Source organism: Dipodomys spectabilis, unplaced genomic scaffold (assembly GCF_019054845.1).
Source record: "Dipodomys spectabilis isolate Male_0828 unplaced genomic scaffold, ASM1905484v1 ptg000157l, whole genome shotgun sequence".
Classification (NCBI taxonomy): domain Eukaryota; kingdom Metazoa; phylum Chordata; class Mammalia; order Rodentia; family Heteromyidae; genus Dipodomys; species Dipodomys spectabilis.
This window is the reverse complement of record NW_024870834.1, coordinates 22,775,125-22,795,139: the sequence shown is the minus strand read 5'-3', so window position 1 is coordinate 22,795,139 and position 20,015 is coordinate 22,775,125. Positions and strand designations below refer to the sequence as shown.

Genomic DNA, 20,015 nt, shown 5'->3' with positions numbered 1-20,015 from the left:
TCAGGAATTCAGAAGGACTAGCTTTCTCCTTGACCTCAAAACTCTGCTTTATATCCCAACCTCTGCTAGTTTCAACAAAAATATAGAGCTAAGCTGGGTGAAGGTGGCTCACATCTGTAATCCTAGCTACTCAGGAGACATTAGATCTGAGGATTGCAGCTCAAGGCCAGCCCAGGCAGTAAAGTCCATGAGACTCTGACCTCTAATTAACCACTAGAAAGCTGGAAGTGGTGCTAAGGCTCAAAGTGGTAGAGCACCAGCCTTGAGTCCAGGCCAAGTTCAAGCCCCACAACTGACAAATTAAAAAATAAATAAGTAAAAGAAGCTCAGGGACAGGGTCCAAGCCAAGTTTAAGCCCCAGAACTGACAAATAAAAAAATATAAATAAGTAAATAAATAAATAAAATTACAGAGCCAGAGAGAGGCATTCTGCTAAACCTACACTTCGAGATCCCTAATTGAAAACTTTATAATGTCATTTCCAGCTCTTATCTCAGTTCCTCCAAGCATATGAAAGATTAGCAAAATCAAAAATAGTGCTTAAGACTAAAGGACAAATGACCAGTTCTTTTCCCCTAAAACTAAGGGTGCCAGAAGTATCTCAACAATTGAAGTGGCTAGGGAAGTGATAGATCAACACAGGAATTTTCCCAATGTGCATGGTGGTTGGTATTGACCTCAAAAACAAAACAAAAAAAAAAGCTTAGCCCCTATAGTGATGAGCCTTAATTCTATGGGAATATGAGAGGAATGAAATGAAAAGGTGATTATTACCAACCACAATAGCTGGTGAGGAGAAGCTGGACTCACCCCAAGTGGAAATGTGGAGATTCTGATGGAGTACTTAAGCCATTAGCTTTTTCCCGTTTCTGAGGGGATCTTCAATGAATAAAGAAAATCAGAAGCTGGCAGGGCAGACTTAGCCTTTCCCACATCGAACACCTAAGACTAGGCTTGAAATATGTGGCCAGATACCCTCCCCTTGTCCAGTCAGCAAGCCCACACCAGGAAAGAACTCAACAAGATGGCTCTGCTTGAGCTGCTTTGGGTCCAGGCTCTCTCCATCAAGACAAATGTTCCTGGAGAGTAATGAAGTTAACTGCAGATACCCACAGATACCTAAGCCATATGTCTGTAGACAAATGTGTGTATTTCTGATGGATATCTACTGCTGGTTAAAAGGAGAAAGATGAGAATTCACATACTATTACAAAATTCAAGACAGCTTTATGCTACCTACATATATTTTTTCAAGTCAACAGACACTAAAATTAGAAATGTTATCATGTAGAGACACTTAAGAGCCAGAAGTGGAACTGTGGCTCAAGTGGTAGAGCATGAGCCTTTATCAGAAAAGCTCAGGGTCAGTTCCAAGGACCTGAGTTCAAGCCCTAGGACCTATACCAAACAAAAGAAAAAAAATTGACACCAGTAAGATATTTACTCAAGACTGTACTATACTGTATAGAAAGTACTTTCAGCTCTTTAATAGGAACCAAGAAGTATAATTTAAGGCAGTATTTTTTAATTGCTTCAGAAATATACAACAAAGGAAGTTTATGTGGGGAAGAAGAAATGTTCAAAGTTAATATTTACCAGTGTGAAATAAAGTTAATTTTCTACCAAGACAAAAACTATGTTTAAATGAAGCAGAGCCAAAGAAACTACTTGATCTTCAGCATGGTTAACACTATCCTGCCATTACAATAATCTTGGAAATAGCTGGGTGCCGGTGGCTCACGCATGTAATACTAGCTACTCAGGACGCTGAGATCTGAGGATCGCGGTTCAAAGCCAGCCCAGGCAGGAAAGTCTGTGAGACTCACATCTCCAATAAGCCACTAGAAAACCAGAAGTGGCTCTGTGGTTCAAGCGGTAGAGCGCTCGCCTTGAGGAGCTGAAGAGTGCAGAGGCAGTGTCCAAGCCCAGAGTTCAAGCCCCACGACTGACCCAAAAAAAAAAAAATCTTGGAAATAGCAAGGATTCAGGGTGACTAAGTTTTTCATACTCTACTCTAGCCCAGTGTTTGAAAGACAGACTGGAAAGCTCTTTCTTGGTAGAGGAGAACAATTTGCTTTTCCCAAAGGAGTCAATTGCTGAATTCATACATTGCATAGTTTGTTCTACATGCCTAAATTTAAAATTTCTCTCTTCAAAGGTATCTAGTTATTTCTGAAGATTGGCTTTACAGTCAGTCCTTTTGAACCAAACTGTTATTTTTACATCTGACATAGGAAATAAATTTGAGGCCAGTTATAGGTTCAGGGCACCCATAAGCCTAATGGTCAACCTTAGAAAGTCTTTGGAAAGTCACTAAAAAAGGTGAAAAGGTGCCAGTGGTTCATGCTTGTAATAGTAGCTACTCAGGAGGCTGAGACCTAAGGATTGTGGTTTGAAGCCAGCCTGGATAGGAAAGTCTATAAGATTCTTATCTCAATCAGCAAAAAGCTGGAAGTGGAACTGTGGCTCAAGTGGTAGAGCACTAGCCTTGAACACATTGAGAACAATGCCCATGTTCAAGCCCCACAACCAGCAAAAAAAAAAGAAAAGAAAAAGAAAAAACAAGGATGAAGAGTTGTCCTCACACTTAGAAAAGTCAGGAAATTAGAGCTTAACACCAAGAATAAAATCATATATAAGCCATAATTTCTATGCTTTGGGTATGAAAGAGAGGGAGGGAAAAATCATCACAACTAATATTTATACATACTTGGCACAAGCCCACTAATCTATGCACTTCACAAAGATGGACTTAGCTAATGCTCATGTTGTCCATATGAGCTGGGTACTAGTATTATCCAAATTCTTGGGATGAGAAAACACATGCTCCCACAGTAGGTGCAGTGGAGCTGGGACTCATGTCCAATCAGTCTCGGGTAAGCATCTAAGCTCTTCACTACTAGGCCACAAATTCCTCGCCTGTGAAAAACACAGATACGGGGGAAAACTGCCTCCTTAGGCTTTATGCCCACAGTGAGTATCCCTGAGCTCTTCCCAGAGGAGCTCTCACACGTGCCCATGGGTGATAAGGTGAGGCCTGAAAGGTCTTCAAGTAGCCCTACACGTACACCCCACGGCACTGTGGACATTCAGTTCTCTACCTGTCCCTGTTTCAGGATAAGCTTCTTATTAACCCCTGCTCGCTCCCAAGGGGAAGAGTATGCATGATGTAAGTGAAACACTAAGGCAGAATTTCCTGCATTTCTTTAATGATTAGGCTACCTGCTACTCTGGGAAGAGCACATTGCTGGTGGACTAAACTGCTGGTGGACTAAACTCTACTTACTACTTCTTTTCATGAGATCTAACTGGAACACAGATATGCTCTTTCATTACATATTACCCAAAGCCTACCACTGTTTTTGTACCTCTTTATTACTGTATGGATCAGAAAGACTAAAATACTGATTTTCTAGCTCTGTGGATGACACTTACAATTCTTGTCCTAGAAAGTCTGGGGAAACTGAGTTTAGGAAGCTGTTGTGAAGACGAGGAAGGCTGTAATTTCTCAGAAAGCAATGAAACAAGATATTTCCTGTCATATTTTAAAACTATTTGCCCACCTCTAAGTGAGAGAATTTCACATCACTTGGCTCTCACCCTTCATCTCCTGAGGTAAGCTCCTTCTGCCCGAGGGTCCCTGGCCCCCATGTCCGTCCCTTCTTCTTTGGGGCCCTCTTTTCCTCCTCTTCCCCTTCTTCTTTTGGAATGACAGAGCTCCGGCCCCAGGTTTTGCTGCTTTCGCCTGGTGTTACTATAAACAACAAAAATTGGATAAGATACAGAAGATGGACAAGAGGATCCTCTAAAACTAGCATCTATCACAGCAGGCAGACATATGCAGGCACATGCAGGTGGCTGCTTGCATGCACACACACACAGAAATTAGACCTCATCAAAAACTCTGTGCCCAAGTGTACCCTTCCAGAAGAATAATGGAGTCCTCAGCACCAAATATTTAGCTCTCTTATAGCATGAAGCATGAAAAAAAAAAAAGTCAGAAATTTTCACAAGTCTAATGTAAAGCTAGAATTTAGGCTAGCTAGACTCTAAAGTTCTAAACAGATCTGACTAATGAACATGTTTTAATGGGTGGAACTGGATGGTGGGAGAATGAAGAAGTTGTTGGGGGAGAAAATTTTTAAAAAGACAAAGGATAAGAAAACATGGGAAAAAATGAACTTTGGGATAGAAAGGAAAACAATGAGTTCAGGAATACAGAGAAGTCAGGAAGAGGAGAAAGAGAAATAAGCCTAGAGAACTAGCAGCTAAGACAGAAGGAACAGCCTTATGACATTGATACCTTAAAGCCCAAAATCTTCAGGGACCAGGTTTATACCACAAATAAGGGAAGTGAGCTAGTCACCAAAAACAGAGCTGAGAGGACAGAGGTAAATTATGGAGTATACGAAGACATGGCTATCAGCTCCAGCCAACTGTAGACACAGGAAAAGGGAACTCATTGATCTAATTTTTCAAGGAGGTTCAGAAATACAGGATTTTAAAATGAATCCTACCTTCTAACTGTATAAAGGTATACATATACATACATATATACATATACCTATATAGTTATATATAAATACATTTTTAAAGGACAATAGTATAGTAAAAATAAAATTGACCTATCACTAGAAATTATTTGGCATTTTTTAAAGATTTTCTTTAGAGAAGTTCCTACTTGGGAAGCATGGGCAAAAAGACAAACAGGGCAGACACTGTGTGAATCCCCAGGCCAGGGTACCAACCTGTAGTTGCATTATATAAAAGTTTCCAAATTAACTCTGTAATTCACTAGAGACCTTTCAGTACCAACAAACAGCTGCATTAATATCTGATCAAGAGTGAAAGGTAAGCCAAAAAGTCCTAGCTACATTTATAAGATTATCTCTTTGTTGCTTTGTATGTCCCTCCCCCACAGTGTAACCCCCGCTTTCACTATATTTGATGTCAGTATAACATGTGGAGGAGATGGGGACAAACAAGTCGTTTAAGGATTCAGGTGGACCTGTTGCAACAATGAGAAGTACAAAATGTCATGTCAAAACCAGCTTTACAATGTCGGGGGGGGGGGGGGAGGGGGGGTATGATTGGGTGGGAGGGAGGGGGGAGGCTGGGAAGGGAGGTGAAGGGTAAACAAAGGAGGAGGCTGCAATGCTTGGTAAGAAATGTATGCATTATCCTGCCCATGTAATTGTAACCCCTCTGTACAGTATGTTCTCAAATAAAATAAAATTAAATTAAAAAAAAAAAAAAAAAAAAAAGTCCTAGCTACTTAGGAGGCTGAGATCTGTAGGATTCAAAGCACACTAGGGCAGAAAAGTCTGTGAGACTTTTCTCCAATTAATCAGCAAAAAGCCAAGCTGGAAACATGGTAGAGTGCCAGCTATGAGCAGAAAAACAAAGCAAGCACAAAGTGCTGAGTTCAAACCTTTGTACTGGCATAAACACACACACACACACACACACACACACACACAAACCACATAAAAAGAAAAAAAAGAGTAAAGTATGGAGGAGATAGCAATGAAAATACAAAGAGACAGGAGGGAGAGCTAAGGGTTTGTATACATGTGTGTATATATATATACAGACTGCTGAGGAGAGCAGGCAGAAGTTATGGACAGAGCAAGTCAATGACTGGGTGGAGCAGGGGACAGGGTCTCCTGGTTGTTCTGGCCCCAAATTATTTGGGAAACTGTCTCACACTGGATGGCTCGAAGGCGAGGAATGATGGTGGGGCTTGCAGGAGGGCTGGACCGGCTGCTGATAAGACTCTTCCTTTTATCCATGGTGGGGGAGGCCTGCACCGTGAACTTGTGCTGAAAATCTGCTAGGGGAAAAGAAATGTAATTGTATGTATTAGAACCATCCCATTATCGAATTCATTTACTAAATCTGAGGTCTCCTGGCAGACCTGAAGGATAGGCCACCATTTTCTGAAAGCTGTATAGCTGGTAATGTCTTATCTCTTTTTCCCAAAGGGACATGGCAAGATAATCGTATGAAATGACGCAAAATTCATTGGCTGAGTGAATGTCATTAGATAGTCTTCAAAAAGCTCCCTGTTTAATGTATACAAGGTGGAAGGAATATATATATATACACACACATATATATATATACATATATATATATATATATATATGTGTGTGTGTGTGTATACGGAGAACATCTTTTAGCTCATGAGATCTTGTTGATTATTTTAAGATGCGTAATTTAAAATTTTTGGCATATAATTCCAGTACATGCCTTCTTTACAGGGCGCCTGATGCTTCTCACTAATTGCTAGAGGGTCGAATATTGAGAAGTGGCCCACAGTGGGATCCCAGGGAGATGGGGCAAGTGGCCCCAGTTTTAACATATTCAAAAGTCAGTTATGGTACAGCTTAAAGAATGTGACAGAAGTGGCGCTGTGGCTCAAGCGGTAGAGTGCTCGCCTTGAGCTGAAGAGCGCAAGGACAGCGCTCATGACCAGGAAAAAAAAAAAAAAAGAAAGAAAAAGAAAAGACAAGAATGTGACACTTTCAGCTCTGAATTTCTGAGTCCAATCTGCTCACATATCAAAGAGGTATAATAAACATCTGTTTGTTTGTATTTAGATCTCCCTACAACTGGAGACTAGCTTTTACTCCTGCATCTCCAGCTAGTGATATCCTGGCCTAGGCTAGATAATAAGAGGTACTTAAAGACACCATGCATCTGAAAAGAAAAAGAAAAAAAACAGTAAAGCCAGTAAGTCAGTCTCAAGAGCACATTTTCTCAATTGCGCTGAATGAATTCCTTTGTCTGTGCCCAAACCACCATTGTTAAAGCTTAAAATCACCCACAACTGCCTTGTTCCTCACTTCTAATAAGCTTGCTTCCCAGAGCCTTAAGGAATCAGAACACAAAGAACATTTTTATCTATATAAAGACACTTGAGCACCTAACTCCCTCTATAGGTACGTTATATACCAAAAATATTATAATTTACAGCTTCATATTTCTTTTCATTTTCCCCAAGACTGAACCAGATCACTTCTGAAAGGCTATTTATAAACCTTTCAATGTAAATTTATTTTGGCTTTTTTTCTTTTGGGGAGGAGGGGTATTACTATGTACTCCAAGGCTGGCCTTGAAATCAATCTTCCTGCCAGTTCCCTCAGTGCTAGAATTAAAGTGGGTTTTTGTTGTTGTTGTTGTTGTTTTTTGTTGGTTGTGGGGCTCGAACTCTGGGCCTGGGCGCTGTCCTTGTGCTCTTCAACTTAAGGCGAGCACTCTACCTTTTGAACCACAGCACCACTTTCAGTTTTCTGGTGGTTAATTGGAGAGAAGAGTCTTACAGACTTTCCTACCCGAGCTGGCTTTGAACCGTGATCCTCAGATCTAGCTTTCTGAGTAGCTAGGATTACAGGTGAGTCACTGGTTCACACTGACTTAAATTCTCATAATGAAGTCTAATCTCAACTGCATTTACAACATTATTTAAATAAGCCTCAAGATGACTTGTTTTGCAGAGCCAAATCCTTGTGTCTCATATATATATATATATATATATATATATATATATATATATATATATATATATATATGAATTCCTGCCACCCACCCTTTCCCATCTTGCCCATAGTGAGATGTTGTGGGTGAGCTGCCACATTTCAAAGTGCCTGGGCCTTGCAAGTCTGTCTTCACTTTAATTTCTGCCTTCACTCTCATCCAATGGTTCCCCCCTTCAAGTAGGGCCATATTTTAGCAAGCCAGTTCTTTACTGAAAAGAATGGCCCGTTCCAACAGGCATTATTTTGACTCAGGAACTTGAGTTTCTAAGCTGAGTGATTCCCACAAACTCTCCTGCCACACTGGGTCTTGATCCTGCTCCTAATTCCCGCTGCTGGCCACTGACCAGAAGGAAGGCTGATTCGGTTGCCATCCTTGAGCTTCAGCCGGCTCTTCCTGAATTTGCCCTTGCGTTTCTTCACCCGGGGCTTCTCCTGGCACAGCTGGTGGATGATGATGTTGAGTTCCCGTTCCAGAATATCAATCTCCCGCTCAGCCAGCTCCTGTTCTCGACGCCGCAGCAACTCTTCTTGGTTCTTTTGCTGGAGTGCAGCCCGTGTCAACTCCTCTTCCCAAGTGCGGAGCTCCTGTAAATGGGTAGAACCATCAGAGGAAAGACTGAAATGCTCTGTGTAGAGGTAATCTGGGATAGAGCCTGAGCTGTCCAGTGGAGAGAAGGGGCTCAACAGTTAAGTGGGCAAGTGAATATCTGACCATCCTGAGTATGGGGAGAGGAAGGTTCAGGACAACCATACAAAGGACTCAGCAAAAGAAGTTAGTGGGCTGGGAATGTGGCTTAGTGCTAGAGTGCTTGCCTAGCATGCATGAAGCCCTGGGTTTGATTCCTCAGTACCACATAAACAGAAAAAGCCAGAAGTGGTGTTGTGGTTCAAGTGGCAGAGTGCTATCCTTGAGCAAAAGCAGCTCAGGGACAATGCGTAGGCCCTGAGTTCAAGCCCCAGGACTGGCAAAAAAAAAAAGAGAAGTAAATGTCACAGGCCAGGGGCTGGGGGAGTCAAGTAGACACACAAGTAACGAAGGGTTAATAGAATAATAAGCAAGAATTATCTTATTAACACAATTCACACCAATTATTACAGAGTACAGCACATGCTCTACAAACATCAGATGTTTTCAGAATGAGTTTCACTTCCTGGAATAGTAGTGCCCCCTCATCTTTGGGTATCTTCTTTTCCAAGACTCTCAGAGGGTGCTTTAAACCACACATAGGAGCGTTTCTTCCTAGAACACACCATCAGAGGTGGTGTGATTGATTTGCAGGTGAGATAGGAAAAGATCTTATCATACTTCTCAAAATGCAATGCAATTTGACTTACTACTTTTGAAATTTTCCATATAATGTTTGTGAAGGGTGATTAAAACCACAGGAAGTGAACCATAGACAAGGGAACAGGGTAATTATTAACTACTTACTGATTAAATCTAATTATAATTTTTCTCACTAGCTTATATAATTTATTATTATAATTTTATCATTCAGAAAAAGAACCAAGAGTCAATAATTTAGCAAGCCTATAAAAAGCCAGCCATTCTGGGAGTTCTTTTATCTGGAACAGTAGTAGTTTTCTTGTGATCATTCCATCAATAGTCTCAATTCATAACCCTTTCCATAAAGACATGAAAAATGCCACACAATTTCAGATCTATGATACTTCTGGCTCTTATCCTATTTCTGACACTGATATCAAAAGATAATGGCAGGATTTTCTGTTAGCTATTGTCAACATTTAAGTATCTCTATATGAAGTCAACTTCCCTCTAGAAATCCACTGTAGAACCAAGAAACTTTCCAGAATCCTCTAATTTTCCAAATGAAAGGATGAGATACCCCAGTGGTAGCTTTCCAGCAGTACTCTTTCTTTGGCTTACACAATTAAGTAGATACCAAACAGGAAAGTGATTGCATCAGGATTCAAGATCATACCAGGATCAAGGTGGCTGTGCAGACTTAAAACTAGAGCTCCCCAGTTGAAAAAGTCCACTAAGTCAATATATCTTTTTTCTCTTTTTTACCTTTTCTTTGGCTCTGAGTTGGTCAAACATCTCCTGAATCTCATGTTTCCAGTCATCCTGCAGGCAGTGAAAGGAGTCTTTGGGCATTTCAAAGAAACCAGACTCCTCTATGGTAGTTAGCTGGTCCAGGATACTTGTGAAAGATGGTCGTGAATGGGGATCAGGATTCCAGCAGTCTGAATGGCCCATATGAGGAACAGAAGGCACAAATGGACAAGAGGCAAACATAGATTTACTTAACTTACAAACATAGATTGCTTAACTTACCAGGAAACTATCATTCAATTTCTTCTTCTAGAAACAGAGATGAGAATCTAAATAATCACAAGCAGGACTCGGAAAGTAGACTTTTACCTAACATCACAACCATATTATAGTGAAAATCAGCAGTTCCCCATCCATAGTTGTTTTTTTTTTTTTTTTAAATCAAGTACTACTATCACAATTTGCCATGTTTCTACACAATACAAGGCTCAACAATAGCTAACTGCAGGCTGGGCCTTAATTTCCCATAAATTCATTCACTGCTTTTCTCCCACCTGGTGGAAGGAAAAAAAGACAAAGATAAAGGCAAGCAAGTTGGAGTCAGGAAGAGCGAATTTTGTTTAATCTCTGCCCAGTCACTAACTAATGGGATGGCAACTCCCTCTCACCTCCCAGACAGGGTCTTGCTGTATAGCCTTGCCTGGCCTTGAACTTGGATCCTTCTGTCTCTGTCTTCTGAGTGCCTTACTACTTATCCTCTTAAACTTGCTCAGATTTGTATTTCTCTCTTATAAAAGACTAGATGACTTCAGATATTCTTTCTTCTTAAATGTTCTTCATTTTTACATGTAAAACACTCAGAGGTCTTGACATAAACCTACTATACTTCCTTAGGTTGTAAGTCAGTGAAGTAGCAGGTTCCAGTTACTAAATTTTCTATTGCTGTGGGAGATAGCAAAGGGGACCTGTCTTAGCAGGGTGTTGTCATTTTTTTTTTCTTTTGGCCAGTCCTGGGACCCCGCAGTAAGATTTATCTTTTTATAGCACTTGGTAGATGTTGGGAGGGAGGTTTTTGTTTGTTTGGGTTTTTTTTTTGCCAGTCTTGGGGCTTGAACTCTGGGCCTGGGCACTGTCCCTGCTCTTCTTTTGCTCAAGGCTAGCGCACTACTTTTGGCCTTTTCTGTTTATGTGGCACTGAAGTATCAAACCCAGGGCTTTATGCATGCTAGACAAGCACTCTACCACTAAGCCACGTTCCCAGCCCTCTTTGCCACTGTTTTTAATAAGTCTTCCAACTGATGCAGGGCTCTTTCCTGGGTAACTAAAACTTCTATCTGAGCCAGGTGCCAGTGGCTCACCTGTAATCCTAGTTACTCAGGAGGCTGAGATCTCAGAATCATGTTTCAAAGCCAGCCCAGGCAGGAAAGTCCATGAGACTCTTATCTCCCATTAACCATCAGAAAACCGGAAGTGGCGCTGTGGCTCAAATTGGTAGAGTGCTCGCCTTGAGCTGAAGAGCTCAGGGACAGCGCCCAGGACCAAAGTTCAAGCCCCATGACTGACCAAAAAAAAAATTCTCCCCTTTGACTGATCTCATGAAATGGGTCAACATTTGCCAAGTGCTATAAAAAGATAAATCTTACTGGGGTACCAGTGGCTCGTGCCTATAAACTTAGCTTCTTAGGAGACAAGATCTAAGGATCACAGTTAATAGTTTAAAGCTAGCCCAGGCAGGAAAGTCCATGAAATTCCTATCTCTTATTACACACACACACACACACACACACACACACACACACACACACACACACACACACACACACACACACACACACACACACACACACACACACACACACACACACACACACACACACACACACACACACACAGAAGCTGGAAGCAGAGCTACGGCTCAAGTGGTAGAGCTTTGAAAAAGCCCAAGGACACACACAGGACAGAGTTCAAGCCTTAGGACTGGCAAAAAAAAAAAAAAAAAAAGTTTTTTTTCTCCAGTTATTTCAAGCTAAGGGTGACTTACCTTCCATGAGTTTGGCAAAAGGTTCTGGGCATGTAGAAGGAATAGGAAGGGCAAGTTTATTCATTGCCACTCCATATGCCACAGCTAAGCCATCAATGCCTCGGAACGGTACCTCACCAGTCAACAGCTCCCAAAGCAATACACCGTAACTAGGGAGAGGAAGAGGAAAAAGGTCAGGTAAGAAACTAGTTTCAACCTCACTGAAACAGCTCATGAGGCTTTACCAAGCATCCCACTTGGTATGAGAGCAATGAAATAGACATGCTAATGCAACAGAAAAGAGTAGCTACAGCCTATTAGCTAAAGCAAAGACTCTGAAGTAGACTACAGGTAGTTTCAAAGTCTTGTTCTGTCATTCTTAGGAACTTGCTTGGGTGAACTACTATTTCTCATTATACCGCTAATTGCTCTTTGTAGAGAACAAATACCACTACTGACTTCACAAAGCTGTCTTAAAATTAAATGAACAATTAAGAGCTTAAATAAGTGCTCAAAGGCTACAATTATTTATTAACATTACTGAAGCAAAAACAGAAGAGGCAGCCTTTCAAACATAATCTTTTAGCGTTTTCAGAAAACCAGCTTTTCTGAGACACACTTTTTTAGCTTTAGAAAGGCAAAGGGTTGTACTTAATATGTACTACTGAGTTCAATGTCATGTACCAACTCTCTGCACATACAAAAAAAAATTAAAAAATACAGAAAACAGAAAATAAAAAATAGCTGACCGCTCAACACAAATTTCGTTACTATAAAATTTTTCTCTAGCCAGGCATTGGTGGCTCATACCTGTAATCCTAGCTACTCAGGAGGCTGAGACCTGAGGATAGTGGTTCAAAGCCAGCCCGGAAAAGTCTTTATGAGACTCTTATCTCCAATTAACTACTCAAAAACCAGAAATGGTACTGTGGCTCAAGTGGTAGAGCGATAGCCTTGAGTACGAAGAGGCTCAGGGACAGAACCCAGGCCCTGAGTTCAAGCCCCACATTGACCAAAAAAAAAAAAAAATATATATTATATATATATATATATATATATAATATATATTTTTTCCTCTAAATGACCTCTAGACCAAAGATTCCTGGACCCCAATGAGCCCTTCACAGAGACTTCTGTTTAATTGAAAGGATGAAATTTCATAAGGAGGACGGAGCATGCTGTCAATTGTGTGTCCTCCCTGCCTTTTAAGTCCAGATAAAAATTTCATATGCCCTTTGAGTCAGAGAATGTAAAGAACAAAATTCAGTGGAATAATTATTCTACAATTCACAACCAAAATCAAGCAAAATAACATAGCATTTAATTCTCCAATGAATCAGTTACAACAAGAAACCTTAAGACTATGATCAGAAGACTTGATTTCATTATATTTTTAACAGTAACTGCAAATTTCTGTATTATTTATCAGCAGTATGCAACAGCCAACTAAGGCCAAGTAAAATATCCAGTATTTATCATGATACCTAATTTGTTCATTGGAGAAAGGGTCTTGTCTTGCTATAGAGCCCAGGCTGGCCTGGAATTCATTATCCTTCTGTCTTAGCTTCCCAAGTATAGAAATGCAGGTGTGCACCACTACGCCCTGTTGTTATTTCTGTTTTTTCATTGTTATGACTGGACAGGGTTTTGAGCAGCTACACAGTACTCAGCTACAGCCACACCATTAACCTATCATGATACAGTTTTGTATGTGCAGACTGCTAAGAAACTTTATTAAGATCATCTTAAATCCCTACAAGAAGGATGCAAGGTATTGTAATTATTTGGCAGATGAGGGAAGAGATTCATTCATTAGTGGTATATACGTACATGATAATGCCCTTCTACCATTTCTCTGCATCCTAAAAATTAATCATGTCTCAAAACCCAACACAGTTGTAAAGTTCATTTTTTGATATAACAACCTGTACGTCTCATTGTTTCAATGGGTCCACCTGTATCCCTATTTAAACTATTTGTTTTTACAACTTTAGCCGGGGGAGGGGGAGTGAGAGGATGGCGGGGGTGGGAGATGGGAAGGGATGGGAAGAGGAAACAAAGGAGGAGGCAACAATACTTGATAAGAAATGTACTCATTACCTTGACCATGTAATTGTAACCCCTCTGTATGGTATTTTCACAATAAAAAAAAAAGAAAAAAAAAACAACACAAATTCCCCTTCATTTCTCAATCATTCATATTAAACATCCACTAAATACTTTTCATAAAGCTAAATGTTAGTGTGATGAAGGATAAAAGACAGATCTTACTCATAAAGGTATTGGTATTCTTCTACTTGAGCCACACCTCCAGTCCAACCACCCCCATTTAAAAAAAAAATAAGGTCTCACTTTTTGCCTAGCCTTTCTAGATCTGATTAAACCAGCCAGTTTTCCTGTCCTCTTTACTTTTACAATGAAAAGTGACTGACATAAATGAAGACTCGGCATTTCTCTGGCAAGGACAGTCCAAGAATGAAACTAGGGAAGTACAAGTTAGGTGCCTCTGAGCACGAGGGCAGGTGGGCAGCAGAAGTCAGTGCAATCTCCTCAGATTTAGATTACTGTATTGCCCTCTAAAGGTTGGAAGACAAAGTCCCATCAAGACCATTTATAAGCAGTTTGGAAAGACAAGCACAGCTGAATTTGAATCTCTCCTTGCAACATAGAACCATTAGTTCCTACATAGCCTAATCTTGATTACTTATTATCCAGATCAAGAGGTTCAGTAATACATTTCAGTGTGTCAGATTTGGGGAAAGGGGTTTAATTTTTTGAAAATAAGGTCAGATCAGATTGCAACTCTTCCCAACCAAAGGCACAGCAAACTCTATACCTGAGCTTTTCTTCTTAGTAGACTGTTATCCTTTAAGGCTGTGCCAGCTTGGGCCCTGAGGAATTCCTGATCTGTGACCCCACAATCCAGGAACCTCACTATCTAATAATCTTTGGCAAGATAAATGAAAAGTCACTCTAGAAATTGTAAAGCGTCATACAATTGTTGTTGTTAACTCATTCAAACTGATATATTTATCAACATGTACATGCAAAGCACACATTACAAAGGCGATAGGGAGAAATGAGTCTAACCAAGGATCTACTTAAAAGGAAAAGTGAGAGGGGAGAAAATACATTGCAACTATATATAAAAACAATAAAGAACTTCAAAAAAAGCTGCTAATCAATAGGAGTCTGGAGGTAGGGAAAGAAAAACAGGCTCTGTTGGGGAGGTGAGTACTCTATTAGCTGGATGGAATTAAGCTAACAAGGAGGGTGAGTGAGGATGAATATGGGAAAATAGAAAGCTTGCATGTATGGAAACAGAACAATGGAACTTGTTGACATTTTTTAGAAACGGGGCAAGAGAGAGTAATACAGGTGGTGAGACAGATGAGAATTCATTGAATACAAGAGTAGAAGTGCCTCAATGAACCTCCTAACTCGTGTATGCTAATAAATAATCTTTTCAATAAATAGTGCTAGGACAACTTAATAGCCACATTGGAAAAAAAAAAGTTGATCTGGATGTATGGCTCAAGTGGTAAGAGTACTCAAATTCAAACTCCAGTACCATCAAATAAAACAAAAAGATCAACACCTACCTCATACCACATTAAGAAAAAAAAAAATCAAAAATGGATCAGAAACCTAAATGCAAAAGGTAAGATTATAAAATTTTTAGAAGAAAACACAGGTGAAAATCTTCATTACTTTGGATTAGGTAATGATTTCTTAGACATAATTCTAAAAATAACAAAAGTAAAATGGACTCCCATCAAACTAAAGTACTTATATTTCAAAGGTCATCAAAGTAAAAAAATATATACACACAGAATGGGAAAAAAAGTTACAGATCATATATCTGGGAGAGGACTTGTATTGCAGAATATATAAAGAACTCTTGCCAGGTACTGGTAGCTCATGCCTGCAATTCTAGCTACTCAGGAGACTGAGGTCTGAGTACTGTAGATCAAAGCCAGCCTGGTCAAGAAAGTCTGTGAGGGCTGGAAAGTTGGCTCAGTGGTAGAGTGCTTGCCTTGTATGCCTGAGGCCCTGGGTTTGATTCTTCAGCACCACATAAACAAAAAGAAAAAAGCCGGAAGTGGCTCTGTGACTCAAGTGGTAGAGCGTTAGCCTTGAGCTGAAGAGCTGAGGGACAGCGCTCAGGCCCAGAGTTCAGGCCCCACGACCGGACCCCAAAAAAACAAAACAACAACAACAACAAAAAAAGGAAGTCTATGAGACTCTCTCCATTAACCACCAAAGGGTCAGATGTGGAGATGTGGCTCAAGTAGTAGAGTGCTAACTTGGAGCACAAAAACTCAGGGATAGCACCCAGGACTTGAGTTTAAGCCCCAGGACTAGCACCACAAACAAACAAACAACCCCCCTTCCAGCTTGCTCATAATGTCCATAGTAGTATATTAAAGCTCCAAAGAAAAAACAACCCAATTGCCTATACCTGATGAATAAAGAAATATGGCCTAGTTATATAATGGAATACTATAAACCAATAAAAGAATAAATTTCTGATGTAAGTTACCACACAGAAGGACTCTTGAAAACATTATGCTAAACAAAAGTACATGGTCTCTATGATTCCATTTATGTGAAATGCCAAGAGCAGGCAACGGCGACAGAAAATAAGATAGTGGTTGCTAGGGAACAGGGGGAGGACAAATTGGGGAATGATTCATTATAGTTATGGGGTTTCTTTTTGGGTGATAAAAATGTTCTAGCAATACACAGTGGATAGTAAGTAGGGTTAATGATGGCCCTAAAAAGATTTGTCAATATCCTATTATCTGGAAGTTCTCTGGATTTGGGTCTCTGGAGGATATAAGCCATGCTAACACTCATTTTAGACTTCAGGCTCCCAAAATTATGAAAGAATAGATTTCTGTTGCTTTAAGCTAACTGATCTATGGTATTTACTATAGCAGCCTAGGGAAGCTATTAACAGCTTTGTGTGTCAGGAAGCACTGACTGAATATACCAAAACACATCGCCTTTTTTTTTTTGTGGGTTTTTTTGGTAAATCAAGGTGAAGCACCTGTCCCATAGCCATGAGGAATTATATACGTGGTAGCTGCTCATTGTCCTCCACTAAGGAGAAGGGAAAAAAAATGTCTGTGCCAGTATTGAGGCTTGAACTGAGGTCCTCACTTTCTCACTTGGATTTTTCACTCAAGGCTGGAGCTCTACCACTTGAGCCATTGAGCCATACCTCCATTTCCACAATAGTTTTTTGTTTGTTTGTTTTTTAAAATCTCTTGTCTTTGTGACCTCTCATCCTGACATTTAATAGGGGGAAAAGTTGTAACTTGTGGTTCTTGGGGCACACTTAGGATGCAACTCCTTCCATTTCTAGACCAACATCCAATTAGCAGAGCCTTGAGTAAAAAAAATACAAAAACTGGATAATTACAGAGGTTAATTTCAAAAGCCACCAAAAAGAAAAAAGGAAAAAAGAAAACCAATAATACAAAGAATATTCATTGTGTATCCCTGGGTACAGCAATAATAAGCCTTGAAGCTCAGCACCATTGCTGAGAGAGCCAAGTTAACTACCAGGGAAGAACTCCAGGAGTGATAAGAGTGCTCTTGCCATCCTACAGGGAGATGGGCAGAGTAGCCTTTCCTCAGGAGCAATCTCCACCACAAAGGGGTCTGCACAGGGTGGTGCTTGCCACAGCAATATAAGGATTTCTTTGGTAGAGGAAAGCATAGGCCTGTCCCTTAGCACTATGATGGGAATTAGTATAGATAGCTTGAAAGGGGTCACTTAGACCTGCTTGGGTTGGATTCTCTGTGACCTCCACTCTTTAAGTCCTGAGAAGTGTGTGCAGGCAGGCAGGCAAAATAGATCTGGACCAGTGCCCTCACACCTCTAGTCCTTACCTCCACACATCACTGCCTTTGGAAAACATGGAGGCACGAATGACTTCCGGTGCCATCCAAGCATATGTTCCTGCTGCACTCATCTTGGTGGTCCGGTGCCATTCCCGAGCCAGGCCAAAATCAGTGATTTTCAGAATCTTGTTGCTCAGGTCTCCATTTTCCACCTTCTGCAGGATCAGTACTGGGCAAGAACAGAAAAGAGATAAGAAACCAGATCTGCATTCATCAGAGGGAAAGCACTGAACGCAGCTATCCTCCTGGAGTCTCCTTCAGGCTCCATCATTCTGCTATGATGGACTGATGGTAGGATCCATCATATCTTAAACACTGACAATGCACACATATTTTCTAGGCACTACCTTTAATTCTCACCAGAACCTTAGACTGTAGGTACTACTAATCCAAAAATGACATAGGGGTACTCAACCATTAGTCAACACAGATATTGCCAAATCTTGAAAAAATATTCAGAATCTACCATTCTTCTAGTATTTAGGATAGGAAGCAATCAACCTATATTGTCATCTTTATTTAATGAAGAAACTCTTACGTAAAACTTCTAAAATTCCAGAGGCCACGCAATGCAGCTAAGGTTGGATCTTAGGCTATATGATACCAGAGCCTGCTTTCTTAACCCACAGGCCCTTCACATCTTCTGGGAGAAGAGCTAGCTGTGTGTTACAGGGATCTTTCTGAGCAGCAGCTGCTTTAGTATTCAATCTGCCAGGATAACCCTAGTTAAAACTATTTGCAGGTCGCAGGGGAGGGAGGTTCTATTTTCAAGGTTACATACAGTACCTGGACACTATCCATGAATCTCTCCACACTTTCCTTATGCTCTTTGGAGAAAACATATCTATCAGGCTCCAAAGATTTCTGCATAAGCCAGAAATGCTCCATCCCACTAAGAAATGGCTGAAAAATTAGGGAAGTCAGAGGCACATCCATATTTACAGCCATGATGTAGATATGTGCCAGAAAGAAGCTGGCACACTTACACTAGCACAGTTTTTCTCTGAATCCTAAATTACACCAAGCTCTAACTTCAAAGCACTATTGTGGGAGGCATCATGGCTGTCCTAGGACAGCAGCCTAGGCAGCACCTCACCCCTGTGACAGTCCCATTCATAAATGTATCCTGATAGGAGCCAATCTCACAAAAAACACCAAAGCCATTAATTTATTCAAGTATTGTAACAAACTGCCCAAGTGGGCACCTGGGGACTCTCTGGATATGTGGAAAGTAAGACTCCCTTTTCCTAAGTGGGATGTTTCTAAAGGCTCTACAGGAGGACAGCCTCTCATAAGCCAGACACAGGGCTGCTTAAGACTTCCGGGTTCTGAATGCAGGATTTCACAGCAGGAAGCCAGACTCCCTCCTCCTCATCCCTGCTACTCAAATCTAAATGGTGAGTGTGACAAAGGAAACTGCAGAAGACAGACTAGAAACTAGGAACTGCTTTGTCTAGCCAGCTCTGTCTGAAGACTGAAAGTAGTTCTAAGCCCTAAGTGTCAGGTTATCCCAGAGGATGCCCCACAAGTTGGTCCTTCCTGGTTTGCTTTCCATTTTGCTTCTGATGAAAGCTATCGCCTCTAAAGATGTATTTCATCCCAACACTCTGAAAGCGCAAACTCTTCCAGAAAAGAATCTAGGACAGTGGCACTTTGGATGGATATTTCAGGGCAGGGGTGGAGTCTCACAGCCACAAGGTTCTTTGGCTATTCACTGAATTATCAGAGATTGAAAGGATATAAAGCAAATTGCTTTATGTTCATATGTGCTTCCCAGAAAAGCAGCAGCATGCAGAGTTCATGACACAAAACAATCCCCACCCTCAATCCCTGTCACATGCATCCCCACTCCAGGCTTCCTACATACTGAGAAAGTACAGGCCTCAGATGCTTAGGCAAATCTAAAAAGAGAGGAGGGGGAGGGGAAAGGAGGGATAGAAAGAACAAACAACAGCAACAACAAAAAATCCAATCTTCTGTGGCAGACAGCTAGCAAGCAGACATTCAAATAGCCAGGCAGGTATCACTAAAGAAACCCACCATTTTCCTGCAGAAGCAGCCACTAGGCACTGTTTGCTTCTGAGAAGACTACACCAGGAGGCATAGGGAGTCTTTCCCCTGGCATACTCAGTGGGGCTCAGCCTTGTCACTTCAAAGCCCCAGATAGCTGGAGCAGGGTCAAGTGGGGAGGAAGGAGGGTCTGTCAGATGGATTACAAAGGATGGTAGATGGATGGGAAAGGACCAGCCAGAGGGTCTCTGTGAATGGGAATGCCTGAGACCGTTAACTACAGGCCAGCTCTAGCTAATCCCCATTGTCCCTGCTGCCTGGCACCCAGATGGTGCTCCAACACTTGCCCTGACTGCTCAGGTCTCTGAAGGCATCTGACTTAAGAATGCCTGGCCTTAAGCCGGGCACTGGTGGCTAACACCTGTAACCCTAGCTATTCAGGAGGCTGAGATCTGAGGATCATGGTTCAAAGCCAGCAAGCCAGCCTGGACAGGAAAATCCATGAATCTCTTAT

At 41.1% G+C, this 20,015-nt stretch overlaps 1 protein-coding gene across 1 annotated transcript in view; it reads right to left on the bottom strand.

Moving 5' to 3' along the window:
* Map3k9 (mitogen-activated protein kinase kinase kinase 9) overlaps window positions 1-20,015 on the bottom strand; it is a 62,811-nt gene that overhangs the window by 5,173 nt on the left and 37,623 nt on the right. The window contains exons 3-8 of the mRNA XM_042692788.1: window positions 17,480-17,660; window positions 11,600-11,748; window positions 9,574-9,749; window positions 7,886-8,126; window positions 5,708-5,830; window positions 3,601-3,754 (exon numbers count right to left, since the gene is read on the bottom strand). Coding sequence (XP_042548722.1) covers window positions 3,601-3,754; window positions 5,708-5,830; window positions 7,886-8,126; window positions 9,574-9,749; window positions 11,600-11,748; window positions 17,480-17,660 — 1,024 coding nt within the window. The remainder of the gene's footprint in view (window positions 1-3,600; window positions 3,755-5,707; window positions 5,831-7,885; window positions 8,127-9,573; window positions 9,750-11,599; window positions 11,749-17,479; window positions 17,661-20,015) is intronic.